This window comes from Corvus kubaryi, unplaced genomic scaffold (assembly GCF_017639235.1).
Source record: "Corvus kubaryi isolate FWS band 111438036 unplaced genomic scaffold, C.kubaryi_AGA036_p1.0 37383, whole genome shotgun sequence".
In the NCBI taxonomy this organism is placed as follows: Eukaryota; Metazoa; Chordata; class Aves; order Passeriformes; family Corvidae; genus Corvus; species Corvus kubaryi.
Genome location: NW_024581125.1, coordinates 3,460,820 through 3,482,572, shown reverse-complemented (window position 1 = coordinate 3,482,572; position 21,753 = coordinate 3,460,820). Strand labels below are relative to the sequence as shown.

General features: G+C 43.3%; 1 protein-coding gene across 1 annotated transcript in view; it reads right to left on the bottom strand.

Moving 5' to 3' along the window:
• Window positions 1-21,753, bottom strand: part of ERBB4 (erb-b2 receptor tyrosine kinase 4) — a 314,498-nt gene that overhangs the window by 169,464 nt on the left and 123,281 nt on the right. The window contains exon 4 of the mRNA XM_042035252.1: window positions 6,169-6,234. Coding sequence (XP_041891186.1) covers window positions 6,169-6,234 — 66 coding nt within the window. The remainder of the gene's footprint in view (window positions 1-6,168; window positions 6,235-21,753) is intronic.

Below are 21,753 nucleotides of genomic sequence, written 5' to 3'. Positions count from 1 at the left end.
CCTGCATCCAGAATGCCTGCAGGACACCTGCATCCAGAACAGCTGCACAATACCTGTATCCAGAACATCTGCACGATACCTGTATCCAGAATGCCTGCACGATCCCCTCTTTAGGAACACACATGTTGCTCAAGGACTGTGGAGAAGGAATTTTTAGTGTGCCCTCTTACCCTTGAAAATTCATGTGGAATGTTACTTTCAAATCATTAGTTTTCTTCACCAGGATATGACACCCCCTCTCACCAAACCACTTGGGGTTTAGTTTTGTGCAAAGAATGGTCAACCAGTGGAGCATCCGCCTCCCCTCCCTCATTCAGCTATAACCTTAATCCTTATTTTATGGAAAAATAAATTAGTATTATCCAAACAACTATACCAACCACCACTGCCTACTGTGCTGTCAGCTGTCTTTTGATAAAAGCTGGGATGATACACTTCTGCAATTAACCTTCAACATCTATGCCGTTAAAAGCATTTAATTACTTCTCTATGAAAAACACTTTTCAGGAAGCAAGAAAAAACAAAATTCCATCCAACTTTCTGCTTGATTCTATTTTAATGTATATGTAACTTCTTTATAAGTACATTCTGATCCAAAATCCCTTCACAGCTTAGCAGAAATATTTAAGGAAATGCAGAAGCATCTTGCTACATACAGTATTTATTTAAGACATAAAAATGTAAATAACTTAAGAGGAGTGATTGTTTATAATCTGTGGAATGAAACAATGTGCTTTTAGAGCAATTTCATCTTGCTGCTACCAGAGAGAAACTCCCAAACAGAAAAGGCTTTTGTGCCTTGTGCAATCTAATTTGAGAAATTTGGGAAATTCTGTGAAGGCACTTGCTGCCAATACTGCCTGAGAAGCACATTAAAAAGATTTGTTTATTTAAGTGACAGTATTGATAAACATTAAGACAGATGTGAAACAATGGTACCTGTGGCTGTGTGCCACCAGCACACCGTGGTGACAGTCTTCGCTCATGAAAATGAACAAATACCTTTCCTAGTCTTTGACTGTCTTGTTTTCCACCAGCTCAGGATTTGCAGTAGACTGGGCACTGTCTGCCTCACAGACAGGTGAAGCCCAGCCTTACCCTGACTTGAGGGAGGGCACCAACTCCCAGCGGCTCCCCCTTAGCGGAGGGGCGCAGAGGCCGTTCAGTTCACTGCACCCCACACCCCAAACTCTCTGCGTTCACCTGTGCCACTGCCCAGGGGAGCAGCTGGTCCCAGAGCTGAGGGGACACCACCCAAATGCTCTGCCTTGCCTTCGCCACGGCATCTCGTGTTTTGTCATGGCCACAGCCACATTCTGCCTTGTGGCTGTGCCTTGAGGCCATGCAGGGAGCCCACTGTTAACCACAGCTATTGGATGTTTTGCTTAAACCTGGGAAGTTTTGGTGTAAAGCCCCTCTGTGTGGATTATCAGTGTGAGCCACCTAACTAATTCACCTCCGATTTATTTACCCCAGAACCAGCTGCTGTTGGGTGTGGGCCATGATGTCCACCCTGTCCATGGAGCCACTGGTTCCCCATGGAGGAGGGACAGTGGCACACCTCAGTTGGTTGGAGCATGGTGCTGATAACACCAAGGTTTTGGGTTTAATCTTGGGATGGGCCATTCACACCAGGGCTGATCTGGAGGAACACAGTCCTGTCTTCAACACAATACTTGAACTGGATGCCTTCAAAAAGTATATTTTGCTTCTGGTTAGACACCTGCTCAAGGAGGGTCTCTACCACGCTGCTCAGGATAGGGAACACTGTGGGTTTTCCTGAAGCAAAACTAATAATTACAGCAAAGGTTTGTTGCTGTTCTTCCCCAGTTGTTTATTCTTCAGGGAGAACAAACAATGCCAACAGAAAGGCCAACATGTTGTTCTAGGAAGAGGCCAGAACATACCATATCTATCTCCTGCTTCACTGTATGCCATATTTGCATTATAGCTGCTGTTAAAGGTCCAGGTCTGAGAGAACCTGTCAGGTGTCTTCAGTGGCACCACACACACCAAGACATTAATGAGCTTAAAGGGCTCTGAATAATCTTAAGGAGTCACATTTAAGACACTTTAAAAGGAAGGTTTTTCTCCAACACAAAACAAACACAGGGCAATTCTGTGTATTGTCTGCAGGCCTGAAACAATCTGATTGCTCAGATGCAAATAAATATCACTCACCAGTTCAGCTGCCTGCAATCATTCTCAGGGGGTTACCCCACAGAAAATACACATAACTGCACTGGTTTAAAAAGATAACAAGCTTTTTTCCCTAAACACTTTCCTCCAAATACAATTAATTGATTTTATAGCTGTAACTCAAGACCTATGTGAAAGAGTTAATTACAAATATCACCCAGAATGTGGCATTTCGGGTGCTAGATACTCACATCTTCACCCAACACAACCATGTGGAGGCCCTCACTAATCACAGCTGAGACCCCAAGCTTCAAAGCAGATCTTTTGAGGGTCAGCACAACTACCTGCCTGGACTCCTACAGATCATGTGTATGACCCCAAGAATTTGGAGGGTTCAACTACACAGAACTGTCACAATCAGGACCAGGACCACAGGACAAACACCAAAGTCCTGAAAAACATGCTGTGCATGGAGATGGATTTCTGGGTGAGACTGTCAACCTCTACCAGCATTTCAGAGCAATAAGCTGTGTTGGGGATGGGATGAAATAACCACCTTATGTACGTGTGCAAAACATCAGTCTCCTTTATATTTTCCCCTCATCTTTAATTGTGTCAGGACACCATAAATCTATGAAGGAAAAAATGGGAAGTAACTGAAATCAATGAAAGTGTTACAAACATGCAAAGTTATTAGAGCAATACAAGAGTTTTAATTAAAGATGCTGGGTCCAAGCAGGAATGCTGGGTTTCCCTGATTGATCCCAGCTGCTGGTTCAGCTCTTTCTGTGTGCCCCTCCAGGCTCCTGCTCACCTTTTGCTGCTCTAATTTAGCACCTTCTCCTCAGCAACACCAGCTGCACAAGGACTGTATAAATACAGTTGTGCTCAGACCACACTCCTGTGCACACACACAGTCATGGAGCACTTGACATTTGCTAAATGTTTCATGTTCCAGGTTTGATTTATAGGTTATAGTTGTCTTTTTGCATTCCCTTAGTTGGGTCTATATTCTAATTTAGATTGTTCTCTTTTCAGTTACATTCCTCCTGGGAAAAGTGCATAATCTGTCACTTTAATAATGTATTGAATTGTAAAAGTTTCAATTTCCACATGAAACTCTCAACAGACATGAACAGCAAAAATTTTAACAACCTAACCATAGATTTTCAAATTTGATTACTGCCTTCCCAAACCATTTGTTATTTTGATTTTATTTAGAGTGGTTTACATTCTATTCAGCGTGTGCCCAATATCCTTTGAAAAATAGTCTTTTTAAAAGTATTTTCACATTAGCCTTTCCTGACCCTGAAACAAGTTATATCATCTAGATTTCAAATTCTTCCTATTAATATCTACTAATATTTTAATTATAAAAGAATAAAGGATTGTTAACTGTGTAAAACAGTACCCTGGAATTTCATCTTCTCTACCTCCTGACAGAACAGCTTGCCTTAAATTTCCTATTAATTGTCTTCTTAAATACATGAATTTTCTTGTCACATTTAGACATTAGAACAGAGTTAGATGCAGGTGGTGTTTCAGACAGAGTTAGCAACAAAGATGTTGCTGGAAGGCAACATAAGAAGCAGCTAGGTAGATGATAGTCATGAAAAAAACAAAGGGATTTAGATTTTTTTTCCATATGTAATTTGAAATGAAAGACACGGATTAAGATCTTTCATTTTTTATCCTTACCCAGGAAAATAATTTATATCTTATCTTGGGAGGGGGGCCCATTAGAATATTTTGCTTCAATCCTCAATCAAGAAAAAAAAAAGAAATTATTGAAATGCAGCTCTGAGTTGTTTCTAGGATCAAAATGGTTTGGCACTCAGATGTAGCACTGCTGGAGTATTTTCCTACAAGTGTTGGAAAGACGTGCATCCCCAAGGTGACAGGGTTAAGGTGGGCACAATGTGCACAACACCACTCATCCTATCTCCAGGTTGGATCTAACATTTTTCAGCCTGAAAGCCAAGCACATCTTTTAAAGTCAGAAATGAAGGCAGCAAAAGCATAGTCCCACTTGCACTTCTATGTTCTGAGTCCCTACTCAAATTCTCCCTCTTTTCTTCCCAAAGTTCGCAGGAAACACATTGTGAGAATACAATGAAGAAATACCCTCTGCCAGCCTTTTCCTTCAATCCTGCTGCTTGTCCAAGGTGCAGCGAGGTCATGGAGGAAAAGAGGAAGTCTGTGATGTAAAATTAATTCCTGTCCCTGACAATCACAGGCTGTGGAGTGGGCTTGAAGGTAAGAGGATGTGGAGCAGCTACTCGAGTAGAAGAGTGTGATCTGTGTACGTCCCTGAAACTTAGATGGGTTATGGCTTTTCCTAGTTTATTATTTTAACCTATGGTTGTGCCTTAGCCTGTCCCCACTGTTTGGATTTGCAAGGGCAGCCACTGTGAAGGCAGGGAGAGCTGTCACTCCTGGAGCCAACCTTCCGTGCAGCCCTGCTGAGCTCCTGCCTTCACAGCACTGCAGATAAGCTTTTCTCTCCCTGGTATTACTACATTAATCCACCAAATCAGTTCACTTATCTGAGAGCAGTGCTTTGTAGAGGCTGAGACCATGGGAGCTGATCCTGCCACATGGACCTCTGCAGCCACACGGTTGGACTTACCATGAGGCTGGAGACACGGCCTGAGCCAGGATCATGGGCTCCTTATGGAATGTAACTGCCACGATTTTAAACTATTCTTGGATAGGCTAACCACAGAAGGCCTGAATAAATCTACTCATGCTTGGATGGATTATGCAGCTGTTTACAAAGTTTTAATAGACAAACAAGCTTCTTATTAGGACAGAGAAAAAAACAAAACATTGATTACTTCTAACCATGATATAAAATAATTTGGTCAGCTAGGGTTTAAGTCACTTTCCATTATCTACTTAAGCACACAACCCAGAACCTACTTCTTTTCTTGGTAAGGAGCACTGACTTCCTTGGAGCCTTCATAAAGACTGCCAGCAAAGGAAGGAGATGTCCTAGCTCAATTCAGACAAAGAAGAATCTGCTCTGCATCACTTAGTCCTACAACATGTCCTAAGGGATCGCTGCACTGTTCCTACCATGTCCCAGGAAAGAGGCAGATGACACTGGGCTGACTCTCCTCAGCACAGAGATCAGTTGAGGTGCTCATCTGGGAGTGGCTCATTTGTCACAGTCCTTCCACCCATTTACAACTCAGCCAAGAAAACAAGCACAAGCTGAAGAAGCTGAGGAGCTCCCAGCAGCCACTTAATTTCCCAAGTAGAGTGACTCCAGTAAAAGCAACTGGTTTTCACCCTCTTGGAAGCAGGAAAAAGAAAAAAACTTGTAGAAAAAGCTCTCAATTTTCTCCTCTTTTATTATCTGCTAGTATTGTGACTGTACTTCTTGCTCTTTAGTGCCTATGTGAAGGAGCTTAAAACACTCGAGGAAGAAACTCATTTTAATGTTCTCTATATTCAAGAGGACAAACATCGTTGAGTAAACCTTCACTTACTACTTCCTTCACAAAAAAACTATTATTCTCTCTTTCAGTACAACTCAAATACATTCTGAAGTTATTATAAACAGAACAGTTCTGCAAGATCAGTAATATTCCCAGGCTGCCATTGAAATTAACAGAGTATTTTGGCATCAGGAACTCTGCAGTGTCAGGTGGTCATTAAAGATCTCCAAATCTGCCTTGTAGTTTTTTTCTATTCCTGCAGTATTCATTTCAGTACATTCCAAAATAACCATCAATATTCTCAAGAGCTGTGCTCCATGTTGCTACCAAGTAGTGAAAAGAAAATTCAAGTTAGTGTAAGCAGTTTTAGAAAGTACAAGGGAGGAAAGAAAAATATCATTCACATGGGTGGAAAATAAAACAGATAATCTACTGGTAAAAACATTGGAAAAAAAACCCCCTTGTATATTTTAGAGTTATACTGAACCCAGAATTCATAGCATCCCGTCACAACTGAAAGAAAAAACATGTAGGATGTCTGCTACATTGTTTTCCAATCCTTTGTTTCTCACTCTTACACACTTACAGGTCTGGCAGTGATTCTCTGTTGGTCCCCAGCACCGTCCTGTGCAGGACTTGTGGCAACGACCACCTGCAGGACAGACAGAAAGAGAGAGATTGGAAATGTGGCTTCCTTTCATTCCTTTAACATCCAGCAACTGCGGAAGAGGAGAGTCCATCTTGTCTTTGGAAGGTTTTTATGCTTTAGCAAGGTTGCAGCAGTGCCTGTAAAAAAGGCCCACCTAAATAACCAGACCTGGTGTCAAACTTATATGAAATACAGATACTTATCTAAATGTTTTATACCCTAAATACCTTTCTGGTATGCATTATGACTGGGGCATTTTAAAACAAAAAGAAGTATGAGCAAGTCTGGAGGCCTGAGGTACAATGTCATCACTCAGTGCTATCGCAGTTGCTTTCCCCAGCCTCTTTAAGACCTGCTGATTCTTCCACAGCAGAAGAGATGGCTGTGCTGGAAAGGCTACACAGCTACCTACCTCCTGTCCAATTTCATCTGAACAATGGGACACTCTACCCAATGCCTTTGGTTAAAAGCCACCCCTCTTCCCCACAAACTTGCATGGTCTGCGTGTCCAAATTATGGTAAGGGAAATGTGCCCTGTACAACTACTTAACCCCAGCAAAGCTCACAGGACCTTCTGTTTTCTGGCTGCTGGTTCTTTAGTTGCCTGTGGTTGTGCTTCAGAAGGAACCTCATGTTCCTTCAGACCTTGGACATGATGCTCTGCATCATCTTTCCACATGCTAACAGGTTTAGTCCCTGAAGAAAAAGAACTGTAGGGGCTTTCACTGTAAAATATAGCTGGAAGAAGAAGCGTTAGCAGTGGTAGGTTTTGTAAACTACCTAGTGATTAGTGACTGAAATCCACTTGGACTGAAGTGGGAGTTGAGTTCACATGTCCATGTCATGGGAAAATGCTGACCCCTGTGAGAGGGAATGGCAAGCAAGGAGAAGAGCTGGAATGTTCTCTTCTGGCTGCAGTTCAACACCACTGGAGAGAGTGCTCAGACAGTCCCACGCCAGTCCGGGCTGTGAGGGAATGGAGACCCCATTCCATGGCTGCCATCTGGACATGGCCAAAGTCTAGGTGCACTCCCAGGTGTGGCAGTGCCTGAGGGGCAGGCAGCAAAGCCCTTCACAAAGCCAGAGCTGACGGGATGAGCTGAGAAATCCAATGTAAAGCTTATGGAAGACTATGCACAGTCCTTATTGCTGCGCTTTTGATCGCAGGAACCCAACCTAGTGTTTGATTAAACTTTTATCCATCACTGAATACTGCTGAGATTCTGCTAAGTGAATTTCCCCTTTGAACCTGATCCAGGTTCAATCCTTTTAATCGTGTATTAACAGCTGCTGCTGCTAACACTGCTCCATTACACTAAATCAAATACTTGCCACATGCCCTGATGGGAGACGGTGTCAGAGAAAGTGCAAAATGTCTCTCAGCTAAGGCTGGATCACCCTAAAGACAAACACTGCTCCTCTGCTAGCAGTGTGCTCACACCTGCAAGATGTTACAGAGCTGAGCAAACCCACCGTGATGGTTGTGTGAAGTCAGACTCTCTGTCACTAATTTTTCAAAGCCAGCATTCCTCCCTTGGCATTCCTGGTGCCATTGATGATGCTGACTGGTAATTACCACGCTGAATGCCAACTACCTTGTTAAAACTACCAGCTCCTTGTTGCATTCATGTTCATTTAAAGCAATTATACTTGGGAAACATTGTTGCTGACATCACCAGCACATAATTTGCTGTCACCTTCTACCATATGTTTATTTAGATCACAAATGTACTGTACCTACATAAATGCAAACTCATTCTGGCTGACAGGGAGGGCACTCCATCTGGCATGAATAATGAAACGTTAATCAGTAATAACGATTATTATGATTATTAAGAGACTACTGGAACCCTGCACAGAAAGCAAATATATCCACACTGATTTATAAGAATGAAAGTTTAAAAAGGCGAGGTAAACAGCAAATTAAAGGAAGAATTTCAGCAGATGAGGCTTGATAAGATACAGGTTGTTAGCTGATTTTGGTACTTGCTGAACTGAATAGAAATGCTCCCCTGGAAGTGGGTCTTATTAACTAGCTATTCCTGATCAGCAGGAGGAGCGGGATGGATGCACACTCAGAGAACCTTCACCACTGTGGGCTATGCTTGGCCCTCCCCTGAGCCGGAGCATCCCTGCTGGGGCAGCTCGGGAGGAGCCACAACCCACCCAGAAAGGGGCCTCCTCTTGCAAGAGTCTCCTCTATCCCAATCCTTCCTTGAGGTCCAATCTCATGCCTCTCTAGGCTCAGAGGTCTGGAGTGCAGGGAGAAAGCTGGAGGCCCTGCATGCAGCACCAGAAAGCACTGCACAGATCACTTTCAACCACACATTCCTGAGGCACAGTAAGGCTGCAGTTTGGCTGCTCCTTCCCCTTTTTGTCCCTGGATTCCACCCCATTCCAAACCATACTGTAAACACTGGGCTTTCCACTGCAACATGTGCTGTGGGAAAACACAGAAGAAAACTTCAGCATCCCTCTGATGCCTTGAGGTGGCCACGTAAAAACAGAGACTAGACAAAAATAAGAGAATAAAAGTAGGTATTTATTTGAAGGGCCTTCAAAGGTACACCCTGGGCAGTCAAAAGGCTACACCCAAGATGGACTCTGGGTCACGGGTTCTTCACACTTTTATAAGTTTGGTCCATTTGTGTATCAGGGTTAATTCTCCAATTATAACTTCAGTTAATGATGTAACTACCCCAAGTTTGCCCCCCTTCTAGGCTTTAGTTTACACATTTTGGCACCTGGTGTCCTTGAGGTAGAAACCTAGAGAGGCTTGTTATGTCTGCCTAGCACGAGAGAGCAGAAGTTAACAGGCCACATGAAACTTCAGAGTTACACACCAGGCAGTACAGGATTCGAAAAATATAAAAGTTAAAACCTAAGGCATCACCTCCAAGTGATTCCTAACTAGAGATTCTGTAAAAGATGCTCTTAAAATAGAAATCTTCATATCTGAAGCTCTTAGGTGCTGAGCTGATCCTCGGTACGCAGCCAAAAATTTATTCAGCCACCTCTATTCCTCCTGGAAATAAAAGCAATTCAGCATCTTCAAAACATAATTTTAAAAAAAAAATTTAACTTGCATGCCTGCTGCCTGGTACATGACTTTGTTTGGCAGTGTCAGATGATGATTTGCATTTAAATAGAGATATTTAACAATAAAGCAAGAAAAGGCTGCCAGTTTCCTTTTTTCTCACTGGGAACTCAAAAGTGTCTGTTTCATTGTTTTCACTTTTCTCAGCTGTACAGACACAACCAGGAGCTGAGCTTGTAGGCAGCACACCTCTGAATTGCATTGTTATGTGTCCTTTTGAAGGTCAAATATACTGAGAATTAAAAACCAAACTCCCTCCAAACAGTGTATCTATATTGACTTGGTTGTTTAAAGAGAAAAATAACTTTCTTTGCTCTCAGTATGAACTGGTCTAGATTCTGCCCTCACAAGCCTCTGTATTTCACCTGGTTTTCCCCACTAAGGGAAAATCTGTCCTGTAATAAGGACAGATTGAAACACATTAAAGACCAGCTCTGCAAAATTAAAACAAAAATAGTCCTGTGGAAGTCAACATAAGCACTCAGGAGCATAACAAGCATTCATGTGAGGAGCAGATCTCACAATTATATCTCTATGTCAGGCTTAAATGATAATAAATGTATTGGCCCTAAGGTTGACAAGGCCCTTGGAGAAATTCTACCACTACTCACAGATCTTCCTGTATATATTTCTTAAGATTTTTAGACTGTGAGGCAACAGAATTGAAAAAAAAAATTATTAAACAATTTGTGGCATAAATCATTCCTGTCATTCGTTGTGTCTAAAATATTCTAAACCCCTCCAGCATACAGCAGAAAGGGCTAAAAGAATTTGGCCAAAAAAACCCCTCTGCAGGGCACAACCTTGGCCCATTCACTTGATTCTTGCACATTAGCGAAGGCACATTAGGAAACCCTGTGTTTTCCTTTTCCAAGCAAGATAAGGAAGAGAAGAACCTACAAAATTCTCCTCCCCATTACAGCTGGGACACTGGAGTACATTTCTGCTCCTGAATAGTAGCATTGTTTTGCACACACAGTGACAGTTTGGAGGCTTCCATAATTTTCACAGGCTTTGTTATGAAATCTAGGTTAAGAAAGGGCAGATTCCCACTGGAACATGAGAATTAATTTTGCTTTGGCAAATTGCACACAGAAAACCAATGTTTTGTCTCCTGGGCTGTCTTCCCTTGGGTAAAACTACTGCAACAGATCTGAATTACAGACTCTGGCCAGAGCACCTTCCTTGTCATTTCCAGGACAGAGTTTTATTTGTGAGAGACGCTTCTGTTTTCCCAGCCAGGGAAAGCCACCAGCAGAAAATGTTTGCTCACTAGCTTGGGAAAGACCAAGGTTACTTCATCCTTGTGTTTTCCTGAGAATTGAGAAGGGCTTTCCTTTGACTCCAGACTGACTTTATTATTTCAGAAACAGTAAAACCGCAAAGGATTAAGTTACTGATGAGACAAGAAAAATGAAGTCCTCCTCTTAGCTCTAAGTTCAGTGTCATACAGAGAAGAAACACTGCTTCCTCCCCATCGGCTATGCCAGCTGCCTTGAGCAGACCCCTCTCAGAAGAAGGATGTTGGGGTTTTAGTAGCTCTCCTGGTTTTTTGGGTTTTTTTCTGTTAAAGGAATTTCCCCCCCCCCCAATACATGTTGCATGGGGAACAAATGGCCAGGTACTTCAGAAAAACAAAAGACCTGGCTGCTCTTTTTGTTTCACCCGGGTGTGTGGGCAGTTCGGTCTGGTGTTAGGACAGAGAGGGAAGCTGCTTTCTTCAGCCACTTTTCCTTCTGCTGGAGAAGCCCCGGGATCCCAAGCCCGCCTTCCCTGCCCCACTGGGAGCCGGGCTGTGGCCGCCCTGCCCCGCAGCTGCTTCCAGCCTTCGCTGCATTGTAGCCCTGCTCGACCTGCCCCGACCTCCAGGGGGTTCCCTGCTTGGATACACCTCGTCTGCCACCCGGGATTTGTGCTCATCCCTGCCGTTCCAGCCTGCCGTTCCAGCCTGCTGTTCCCGAGGGTCTGGCTGGACACCAGGATCAGCTGCCCAGGGGTTTGTGAAGCCTTTGTTCCATCCCTTCCCGGGATCCCAGGGCACTGGTGCCGCGTGTTTCCCGAGCTCGCTCCGGAGCGCCCCCTGCAGCCGCGGGGGAACCATCGCACCTGCCCTGCTCACCGGGAGCCGCCAGCGCCCCTGCCGGCTGCGAGCGGAACTGCACCCGAGGGGAAAGGGCCTGACAGCCGAGAAGGCTGGGACTGGGTTTGTGATTGTTTGCTGTTACTGCCATAGTTATTGTTGTTTGTTTGACTGGTTATACACATATAGATATATAATAGTAAAGAACTGTTATTCCTATTTCCCACATCTTTGCCTAAAAGCCCTTGATTTCAAAATTATAATAACTCAGAGGGAAGGGGGGTTGCATCTGCCATTCCAAGGGAGGCTTCTGCCTTCCTTAGCAGATACCTGTCTTTCAAACCAAGACAAAGAAAAGCAGAAATAAGAGAAGTGTCTCACTTTGCACAAAACTTACATTTACAGATGGTTTCTATCAGGTTAATAAATCATCATTCAGTATTAGGATATCTGCAACACACTGATACTGAAGTGCAAGTAAACAGACAAAATAAAGTGGCTTAGATGGTTACAAGCCATAGTTTTAAGCACCCTCTTTACTTACCTAACAATCTAAAATAATTGATTAACTATCAAAATAGTTATAAATCATTTATTAGCTTCTGTAAGCTGCTTAGAAACTCATCCTTTACCTGAAAAATTCACTCCTGCACAAATGCTAGAGACACCATAGAGATGTTTCTAGACATAACCAGCCCTGAAGTCCAAGAAATTCCAGGTATACTCTGTGGTAAGAGTCCCAGGCTGTTCTTTGCATGGCTTAGGTGAGACAGAAGGTTTGAATATGCCTGTGTGGTGTTTTTCTAGGCAGCTAAACTCCTTAGTTCTATGTAGGTATAGATAACAAAATCAACATGTAATTCAAACACCTCAGCAGAGCATTAAGGAGAATTAAAGATACTATTGTTGTGATGGATTGTTCTGCCTTTATCAGGCCATAATGCTTTCCCTGTCCTTGTCTGACTATTCCTATAGTCACACATTCATTCATTCACTCACACTTCTTTGTTAGGTAAAAATAATTTTGCATTTCCTACCGGCCCTGTGCTAGCCTTCAGATCTCTCGTATCAATTTGAAAGTTAATTACCTAAGAGAGTCTCACACTTCCCAGGATTTCCTTCCCTTATGGCAGGAGAGACACGTTGCAAGAAAAAATAAAACTTTCCATAAAAGAAGAAAACATGTGATAGAAATACCTAGTGCTCATTTTCTCTCCCTCTCTGTAACACATTATGGGATACAGAAATCTAAGGGTCAATTCCACTGCTAAAAAACTATGTGGCTTTCACTCATGTCAGATGAATTCACCTTAGAATCTATCACCAAATAGTTTTCCAGTGTAGGATTAGTCCCATAAAATTCAGGCTTTTCTTTAACAAGCTGTACCTGCATTGGTATCGTTACTTTTATTATGGTAAATGGCAGCAGCTGACCTTTCTGTCTCCTCTCTGCATGTTTGCTTCTCTCCTGAAGTCTCCATGCCCAATGGAGACACCCTGCACAAACATTAATGGGATCCCTTTACAGACAAAACTCTCATAGGGTTCATCAGTGAGCACTTACACTGTGGAAAAGCACAGCACCTGTTGTGGATCCATCCACGCATCCATCCATGCATCCATTCATCCATCCATCCATCCAACAGTTCCCTAGAACCCAACCCCACCTGCCAAGAGGGTGCATCCAGCCTGGAGCTCAGTAAGGGTGGAAGCAAACTCCTGCTCACAATTATTTCCAACAGGGACTTCCAGCTCTGCCAGTCAACACCTCTATCTCCCCCTCATCTTCCTCAGCAGATAAGAAAAGAGACAAACACAAATGGAGAGGGACTCAGGGACAGGCAGCTGAAAAGAAACTGGCCTGGGAAACAGGTCTGGGAAATGAAAACAATCCAAGAGATATGCCCTGAAAGACAGGCACGGAAAGAGATACACGGACAGTGTGAGGGAGAGCAGGGAGAGGGAGCAGAGATAAAACTCAGCCAGCACTGAAGAAAACAAAAACTGAATACCAAAGAGGGATGCATTTCCTTGAGTAATGTGGGATGGAGACAATCCTTGCGTGTGCACAGGGACTGGGCATCTGTTGAGAACTGCAAAATTACAGAGTATTGCCAGATACGCTGGTGGCAGACAGTTTTGATTTTAAGAGAGATTGGCCACCAGAGGTAAAGGAATAAATGGAAAGTCAAGAAGAGCATGTCAGCAGCACTGAACGGGCTCAGGCTGGTGGATTCATATCTGTTGCTGACAGCTCTGAGCTGATAGGGAGCTCACTGTAACATTACTGCAGCTGCTACAGAAAAATGTCTTCAGGCCACGGTAATGACTACAGAAAGGGACCTGAGGGGGGTAATGAAGACACTGGTTATTTTTCTCTGTCTGGAGCAGACAGTGCTGGTAAGGCTGTGTGACTCGATGCATTAATTGGGGGTTTAGTCATCCACACAAAATAAAAACCTTCACATATGACATAGACTAAAACTTTACACTGATTAAGCAATTAGGAGCTATTAATTATCACTGCTTATAGCTGTTAGCACAGAGCAATATAAGTGAATTCCCCCCACTGTGATGGTGAATTAGTTCCAATCAGCATCAAATGCCTTCCTGAACATGCACACAGGGATGCTGAGCAAATGGGGAGACTCAGCCAGAAGGCTAAAATGATAGGTCAAGTCATACCTGCTGCTTGGCAGGCTCATCAAGAACAACAAAGCCTCAGGAATCCTTCTGTTGTAATCATTATTGTTAAAAAAATCATCCATAGGTAACTGCCCCTCCTCTCACAGTGCAGCAGGAGCAGAAGTGCAGCCCGGTCCCTGCTGATGGGGGTCTACACTGGGGTCAGAATGAAACAGTCCCTCCAGTGGACCATCCCCAAAGCACAGAGATCTCAACCACGGGCCCCTTCAAAATACTGGAATAACTCTTATTTTCCCTTTCCTCTGTGGGGAAGGAGAGGGTGCTATTCTGCCACCTGTATGTGAACTCTCACCCAGGGTGTGGAGCTAGGCGTCTCGTTCTCTCCTTTGCTTCCCGTGATGAAGGCTCTGTGCTCCTGGGTCAGCAAGCCAAGAAACAGTCTGGGGGCTGCTCTCTGGAAGGGGAGAGCACCGAGCTGGCAGCCATCACTCCCCAGGACAGCTCTCCTGGCACAGGGAGCTCTTCAGCCTCAAAGGGAGAGAGCGGGGCACAGCACACAACCATTCCTGGGCTCATGCCCCACAGCTCGGTGGCTGTGATCACTGGTGAGCCATGGATCAGAGCACCCCTAGGACTATATCTGTATTTAACTTAATGATTACTTAATACTCAGAATTTCAACAGAAAAATAGAAAAGACCCCAACTAAGACCAGCCTGGGGCAGTTTCCACTGGGAGGCGAGAACCAGGATGTACAGATTTGAATGCCTTGATGCAAGGAGGAAATTGAACCCTGCCCTCCCACACCCTGAAGAACTCCTGAGCTGATAATGTGGATAAAAAGGGGAGAAAAGTCCGTCTTACTGAGGAAATTTTGAGTGTGAGCAGAAGACAGGTCTGTGAGAGGAAGGCACTGCAGATTCCAGCAGACAGAGACCATAGAAAGCCAACATCTTCTATGCCTTTATATTCACCTCAGCATTTCCCCCTGCATGGAGGTGTTGGGAAGTGCCTGCATTTCCTGTCTAAGAAGCAGTGACTGCCATGCCCTGCACTGACACCTGCATCCTTCCCTTCCCGAGGTCACTACCCCGTGGCTCTCAGTCCTGGCACTTTCCTGGTGTGACAGCACAGGAAATCCAAACCCACAAACAAGCCAGCAGCAGGGGATCCCATGGGCACCCGTGGCAGTGCCTGGAATAAATCTGGAGCCAGGTCTCTGTCCATAGGAGCAGCAGCACTTCACTGTCCGATGGATAACGGGGCTGAGAATGGAAGGATGCAGATATAAGTTGCTTTTTTCAGGGACACAATGTGCAGTGCTGGGAGAAAAATTCCTGCACTGTTAGAGGAGATTTTCAAAGGAGGCTCTCAACAAACTCAAACACACAGCTGGGAGTGTTCTTGTGTGGATTTAGTAGCAGCTCTTCAAACAGATCAAGTCAGTCAATACCACATAAGTCAAAATACTGTCCCGTTATAATTTCCTGTAATGCAGCCAAAGCAGTAATAAAGTTCAAACAGAGGGACATACAGTTTTCATTTTTTAAACAAAGTAATAACCTCAAAGAAAGGAAATCAGAACTTGAATTGGCTTTTAAAATTCATTTTATTCTTTCTTGATGTCTTGTAGTATTCCTAGAGTCTGGCAGGGTGTATTTAGAAGTGCTAATGTTGTAATCAACTTTTGACTTAATTATATGTAAATACTAGAAAGGAATTCCTCATTCCCATGAAATCTGGAGTCCTGTTTTAGGCCAGTTTTTGAAGTTTGGGTAGGCCTCTTAATATGATTATCTAAAATGTATTTCTGGCTACTTGAAACAAAACTGATTATTATGAAACAATACTTGGCCCACAGAAGCCCTTTCTCTGTTGGAAAACAATGGTTGGACATATATGCTGATATTTAAATTTAGTGTTTGCTACACACAAAAATTTAATGAAAATAATAATACAAATTTCAAACTGCAATTTCCTGGACAATCTTCAGCTATCAGAGACCTGCTAGGAGGTGATGCTTTGGGCATGATGGGACTGTCATGTAGGTTTAATACTGCAGGAGGTGTGAAGGGACCAGAAGGAAGACCCTGAAGCTGCCCTGAGTTCGAGCAGACCTGTGACCAGAGCCCTTTAGCCAGGCTGTCCACAGGACAGCAACTCGCGTGACAGTTCTGAGAGTTTCTGCCAGAACAGACAGACCTAACAAAATCCTTAAAAAACACAGATGTGATAGCAACAAAGGCTTGGGGTGGTTTTGTGTTTGATGAAGGAAGCAGAACAGTGTGTTGGGAGAGGCCACCTGGATAGTTCCAACACTGCAGCCACCCCTGTGAGGCACCAACCAAGCCCATCTGAGGGGGGGGCTGGGACATGCGGGGTGAGAGGCACACAGCAGCTTCCAGATCCTGCAGACACTATTCAGCAACTGATTTTATACTCTTTCTTTCCTTTCCCTAAGCAGCTCTTCGAAGGCAGGTTGTGAGAGCAGCTGAAGCTTGCTGCGAGAGACCAACCCCACCCACCCACTCACTACAAATCTGGCAATCACCACGCAATTAGGCTGTTTTAAATATTCCCAGTATTTGGGGGTTGTTTCCTACTTTCAAGAAACACCGGTGCTTGTGATAAACAAGCTGCCTGTAATGGAGAGGAATGCTTTCATTCAGCCTGAAAGTCTCTCCCTTGTGCAATACACTGCTTAAACACCAATCTGCCATAAACAGGTGCTGTGCAGTAGTACATTATACACACACAGGTTGCCATTAACAGATAAGCATTTCCCAACAGTTGCTGTACACCACTACGTGGAGCCCTACTTCAGTGCTGTATCTAGAGAACCACTGCAATATTTTATACATCAGCATGGTAACCTCTGCCACTGGGTGGGTGACTTTCACCCAGCAACTGCTACAAGAAGGAAGGAAGATACTCAGTGAAACTGGTCAGCACTTTGGCAGGGACAGGGATGGTTCTGCACTTGTGTATTTTTGCTTGTATTTTTGCAAAAATATATTTCTCAGCGCCAAGAGATGCCCATGCCAGAGATTCTTCAGAAACTGTTAATGCTGGTTTTCTCCGTGCTCTCCTCTCTGTGCTCACGACTTCTAGAAATCCCCACCTGTGTAGCAGTTACTTTGCTAGGCTCTGGCAGCATAAGTTCTGTCCCTCACAGCATTATTTATTCTTATTTGCATTCGTTACTTATTTTTTATTCAGTAACTCAACTGTGAGAGGCATCGTATTTCCATTAGATGCCATGTCTGCTTGCCTTTCAAATCGGTTTCAAGGGCAGTCACCAATTGACAAATCCCCTCTGAAAATGCTGGCTGAAGGTATTTATTAGAAAGCTAAACTGATTCCCTTTATTTAAAACACACTGTTCTGGGTTGAGGCAAAAACATTACAGGCAACTTCAAGCAGTTCAGCTTGCCATTCCAATGCAAATCAAGTTCATTGTACCACTAGATTTCACGTACTCCTCCATCCTCAGATATATCTGCTTGGCAAAAACTATTCTTTAAAATCAAATTTTTCTGTTACTGTATTTGTCTTTCAATTCCAGGTAAATAAATGAATTCTGTCTGGACTGGAGATTCCTTAATGGAAGGAGAAGCAACCTCCATGTAGACTGAACAAAAGGCAGCTGTGGGACTTTCTGTCTGGCTGATAAAAGATTTTTTTTCCAACTGAGATGTCCATGAAACCGTGCCCTGCTGCTGAAGTGCACTGCTGTAAGCCTGTGAAGCGTGTGCCACATGGAAGGAGCTTGCACAAAACGGTTGAGGTGTTTGTGGCTTTTTATGGAAAAGAACAGCTTCTCCTCCTGGCTTTGCCATGGTGATGCTGGCGGCAGGGAACATGTTCTGTACCCAGACCACCTGTCTGCTGAGGCCCCGTTTGCTGGTCTCCAACCATACATTTAAAATGTTAATTGAACTTCAAGTAATAACCTCAATGAAAGGCTATAATTTAACAAACTCTGCAATAACAAACGTCTTCAGAGTATACTTTCTGCAATGCCATTTTCTCCGTAGGTAGTTTCCAATTTAGATGTACACCAAAAATGATACACTAGCTATTCTGAAAGGTGGCTTTAAGCATGAATTAGTCACTTCCCTCTTTTCTTTTCACCGGCATACATAAATATATTGCTGTTACTTTGGTCTTCTACAGAGCAAAATCCTTGTGCTTGGAAAAAAACACAAAATACCTTGCAGGAATAACTGGACAAAACGTGGTTATCTCATCTGTGTCCTGGTTCTGAGTAATGGGGAGTGGGTTTGCAAATACTCATGATTTACATGTAATTGTCTCCTGTTACAGAAGCATCCACTGGTCTGAAGGAAAGCTGTCCTTGTACTTTTATGTTCACTGCATTCACCTCTCCTCAACCCTTACTAACCAATGGCTTTTTTACACCTGAGGGAAAGGACTCCATCCTTTTCCTGCTCTGACCCAAGTCTGACCCAAGACTCCGTATTTCACCAGTGTGGCTGTGGCTTCCCAAGCACAGCAGGACAGGTCCTGTGCGGAAGTCTGGTTTGGGTGGCCCAGTTTAAAACACTGATGTGGACATGGAACAGCATTTTATACAGTTTAGGCACAGCACACCTGAGAACTGGTGTAAGGTCAGGACTTTTGATTGCAAGGATCTGACAAACTCCTATTCTTCACAGCTATCACATAATTACTTCAGAGTTAAACACCCAATGGTCTGACCTGAGTATAAATTTCCAGGTAAGTGGCTTTGTGTAAAAATGATCCTTTTCTAATATTGCAACTACTGGTACAAAAGCTGAGTTACTGTGCTCTGTGGAGAATTACAAGGTCACTACTGAACATTAAATCAAGGGGCTGCCCACCTGTCAGGCCTTGTTCTGTATCTGCAATAAATGGCTGTACACAAATTCACCCACATACCTTGCCAGCAACTCCAAACACAGACTCTTAGTACCAAAGGGAGAATATAAAGCTTATCACTTATACAAAATTCAATGCACATATCAACTCATGCTTCTTGTGAAACACAGTACAAGAATATACTACATATGCTGAAAAGAATGTACCTATATCCACATGTCTGATTTTCTGCTATAACAATTAAGAAAAAAATGTAAGGAGCTTTTGGCCTTAAACTAGTTTGCCATAAAGACATTTCTACTAAACTAAGTTTCTATCAGATTGTTCCAATTTCTGTAATATTTTAAAGAAGTATATTTTAGAAACCCTACTACTCCTTTTGATAAGCATGTGGAAAACTGGCAGTAGAACATGGCTCAGCAAACACTCAGTTATTGGGGTTTGTGGGGCAGGTTAACCTGAAAAAGCAACTCACAAAACACTGTCTCCAAAAAAAAAAAAAAATTTAAAAAAAAATTTAAAAAGACAATTATGGAGCCAGCACTGACTCCCATCAACCAAACACAGGGATAAGTATGTCAAACTGAGCTGTAATGCTTCCAAAGACACCTGCTCCCAGGTAAGGTCACTGGCAGCTTGGATTGCCAGGAGCACAGAGGGCCGACTTCATAAGCAGCTACGCACGTGGGAAGTCCATTTTTTGTTCCTTTAATTAAAATGCAAAGCACTGGCTAAATGGTAAACATTTAATTAGATTTGTCTCTATGTTTCAATATTAATAAAACACATGAAAAATGCATTAAGACCCAGCTAATTGGGGACTCTCCAAAAGTAGCTGTAAATGAGCAATTATAATACAATTGGGGTGTTGTTCCCCAGGGATCCCCAGGACTGGCACTTCTTAATATTCCAGACAGAGGTTTAGAAATTATTAAAATATCCCAGGCACTAAAGTGTACAGGTGACAGGAAGAGTGAAATCCCAGCAAACTACAGTGAGGAGCATCCAGTATCAGAGAGCGAGCCAGGCTGGTGAGTAAGCTGGAGTCACTCACACCAAATGACTTTTATAGAGCCAAACATAAGATTGCATGTTTCAGAATAGAACACACAGGCTGTATTTGATGGGGAAAAAAAGGGAGTCTCTAAAACACACAGATATCAGAACTGCCTGAACACCAAACTCCTCACATGAAGCTGAAACACAAAGGATGTAATTTTTACTTCCATTGGTTCTATCGGTAATAAAATGCCACACATGCTTTGGCTTCTGCCCTCCAAAAGCAAACTGAAAAATACACAGCTTACATTGATGAGCAATTAAAATTACTCTGGGGCTGGAAAGAAATTCCTCCTTGTGAGACATAGGAGAGCCTCTATCTGTCTAGCTTTTGGAAGATCAGGAGGTGAGCTGATGACACAGTACACAGGGAGAAAAAGCTGGCTACGAGAGCTCTTTGAGCCAGCCAGAGAAAGCGGGAGATGCAACATCTGGGATTTAAAATTGTGCTCAGATTAAAGGCAGCTGGTATTATTCCTTTTAATACTGGTAAGTAACCAACTTCTGGAGGGACAGCTGCACTTCTGAAAAGCTCCAGAGCAGTGCGAGGAGAGTGCACAGAGCACCAGAGCCCTGAGCTTGCCCATCCCTCGGTCACTGGAACCTCAGAGCCAGGTTGGAAGATGAGGCCAGGGAAGTTCCTGAGATCCACACCAGGCAAGCTGATGATATTTCAGGCCTCTGCATACAGGAAATAGAGCTAATGATGTTTCAAGGCTCCTTTTGCCCTTGAAAAATCTATGAATCAACAGGCAAAAAAGTGTGAAGTTTTGAAGAGCGGAGTTTTCAAGCAGTGTTTCCCTGGAATACGCCAAGGGATTTATTGAGTCACAGGCACACCAAGGGATTTATTGAGTCACAGGCACACCTCTGAAGACCAAGTCTTTTCTCCCTGTAACTCTCCAGCAGTGCTTCTGCACAGTTCAGAACTGGGGTGTTCTCACACCACAGGCTGAATTAGATACAAAGCAATGAGAGGAGTACCACGCTGTGAAGAGCAAGGAACTGAAGTTGTTCTGTCTGAAAAAGTACCTTGCCAAAAATTCTGGCTTTATTCACAGCTGACAGGCACTCAGTTGAAAAGCCAGATCGACAAAGGGAATTTTTTCCAGAGATCTCACTGCACTTCAGAGTCTAAGCAGAAACTTTAGCTCAGGAAAATACTTTAAAATGGATTTAATTTTCACAGAGTTTATTTTGCAGAACTCTGGGCACATGCCAACACAGTACTGCTTTTTTTTTTTTTAGTAACTCCTTGAAAAGCAACTTTTTTTTTTTTTAACTATAAAATGGAGAGTGATTTTTGCGTCCGTATTACCCAGTTACCAGCTCTATCATGAACACACATCCATAGTTTCAGTACTTTTAAGAGCATTATTGACTGATTTGAACATAGGCTATTGGCTATGGAAGTGACCTCAATGCAACAATTCAAACTCTACAAGCTTTTCTGTGAAGCAAAAGCTCCAAGTAAAGCTCCTCTGAAAATTCTGATTTAATACTATAGTCTTTGTCAAATCCCATAAAAGAGCTCACCTGACAAAATGTGAGGCTCTTCCAGTTCCTGCTAACAACAACACTGAGGAGAACATTGAAGACACAGATCAAAGCAGCCAGATTTTCACTGGACTCTCCCAGAAGCTGCTCAGAGGGCTCTACTAATCTTGAGGCATTTTAGGCAAGAAGCCTAATGCTTTTTTCCTGCTTTATTTCTTGCACTGTTGCTGGGAACTGCACCCTGCGTTTCTACCTTTGAAGAGCAGAGCTCCAGCTCTTCT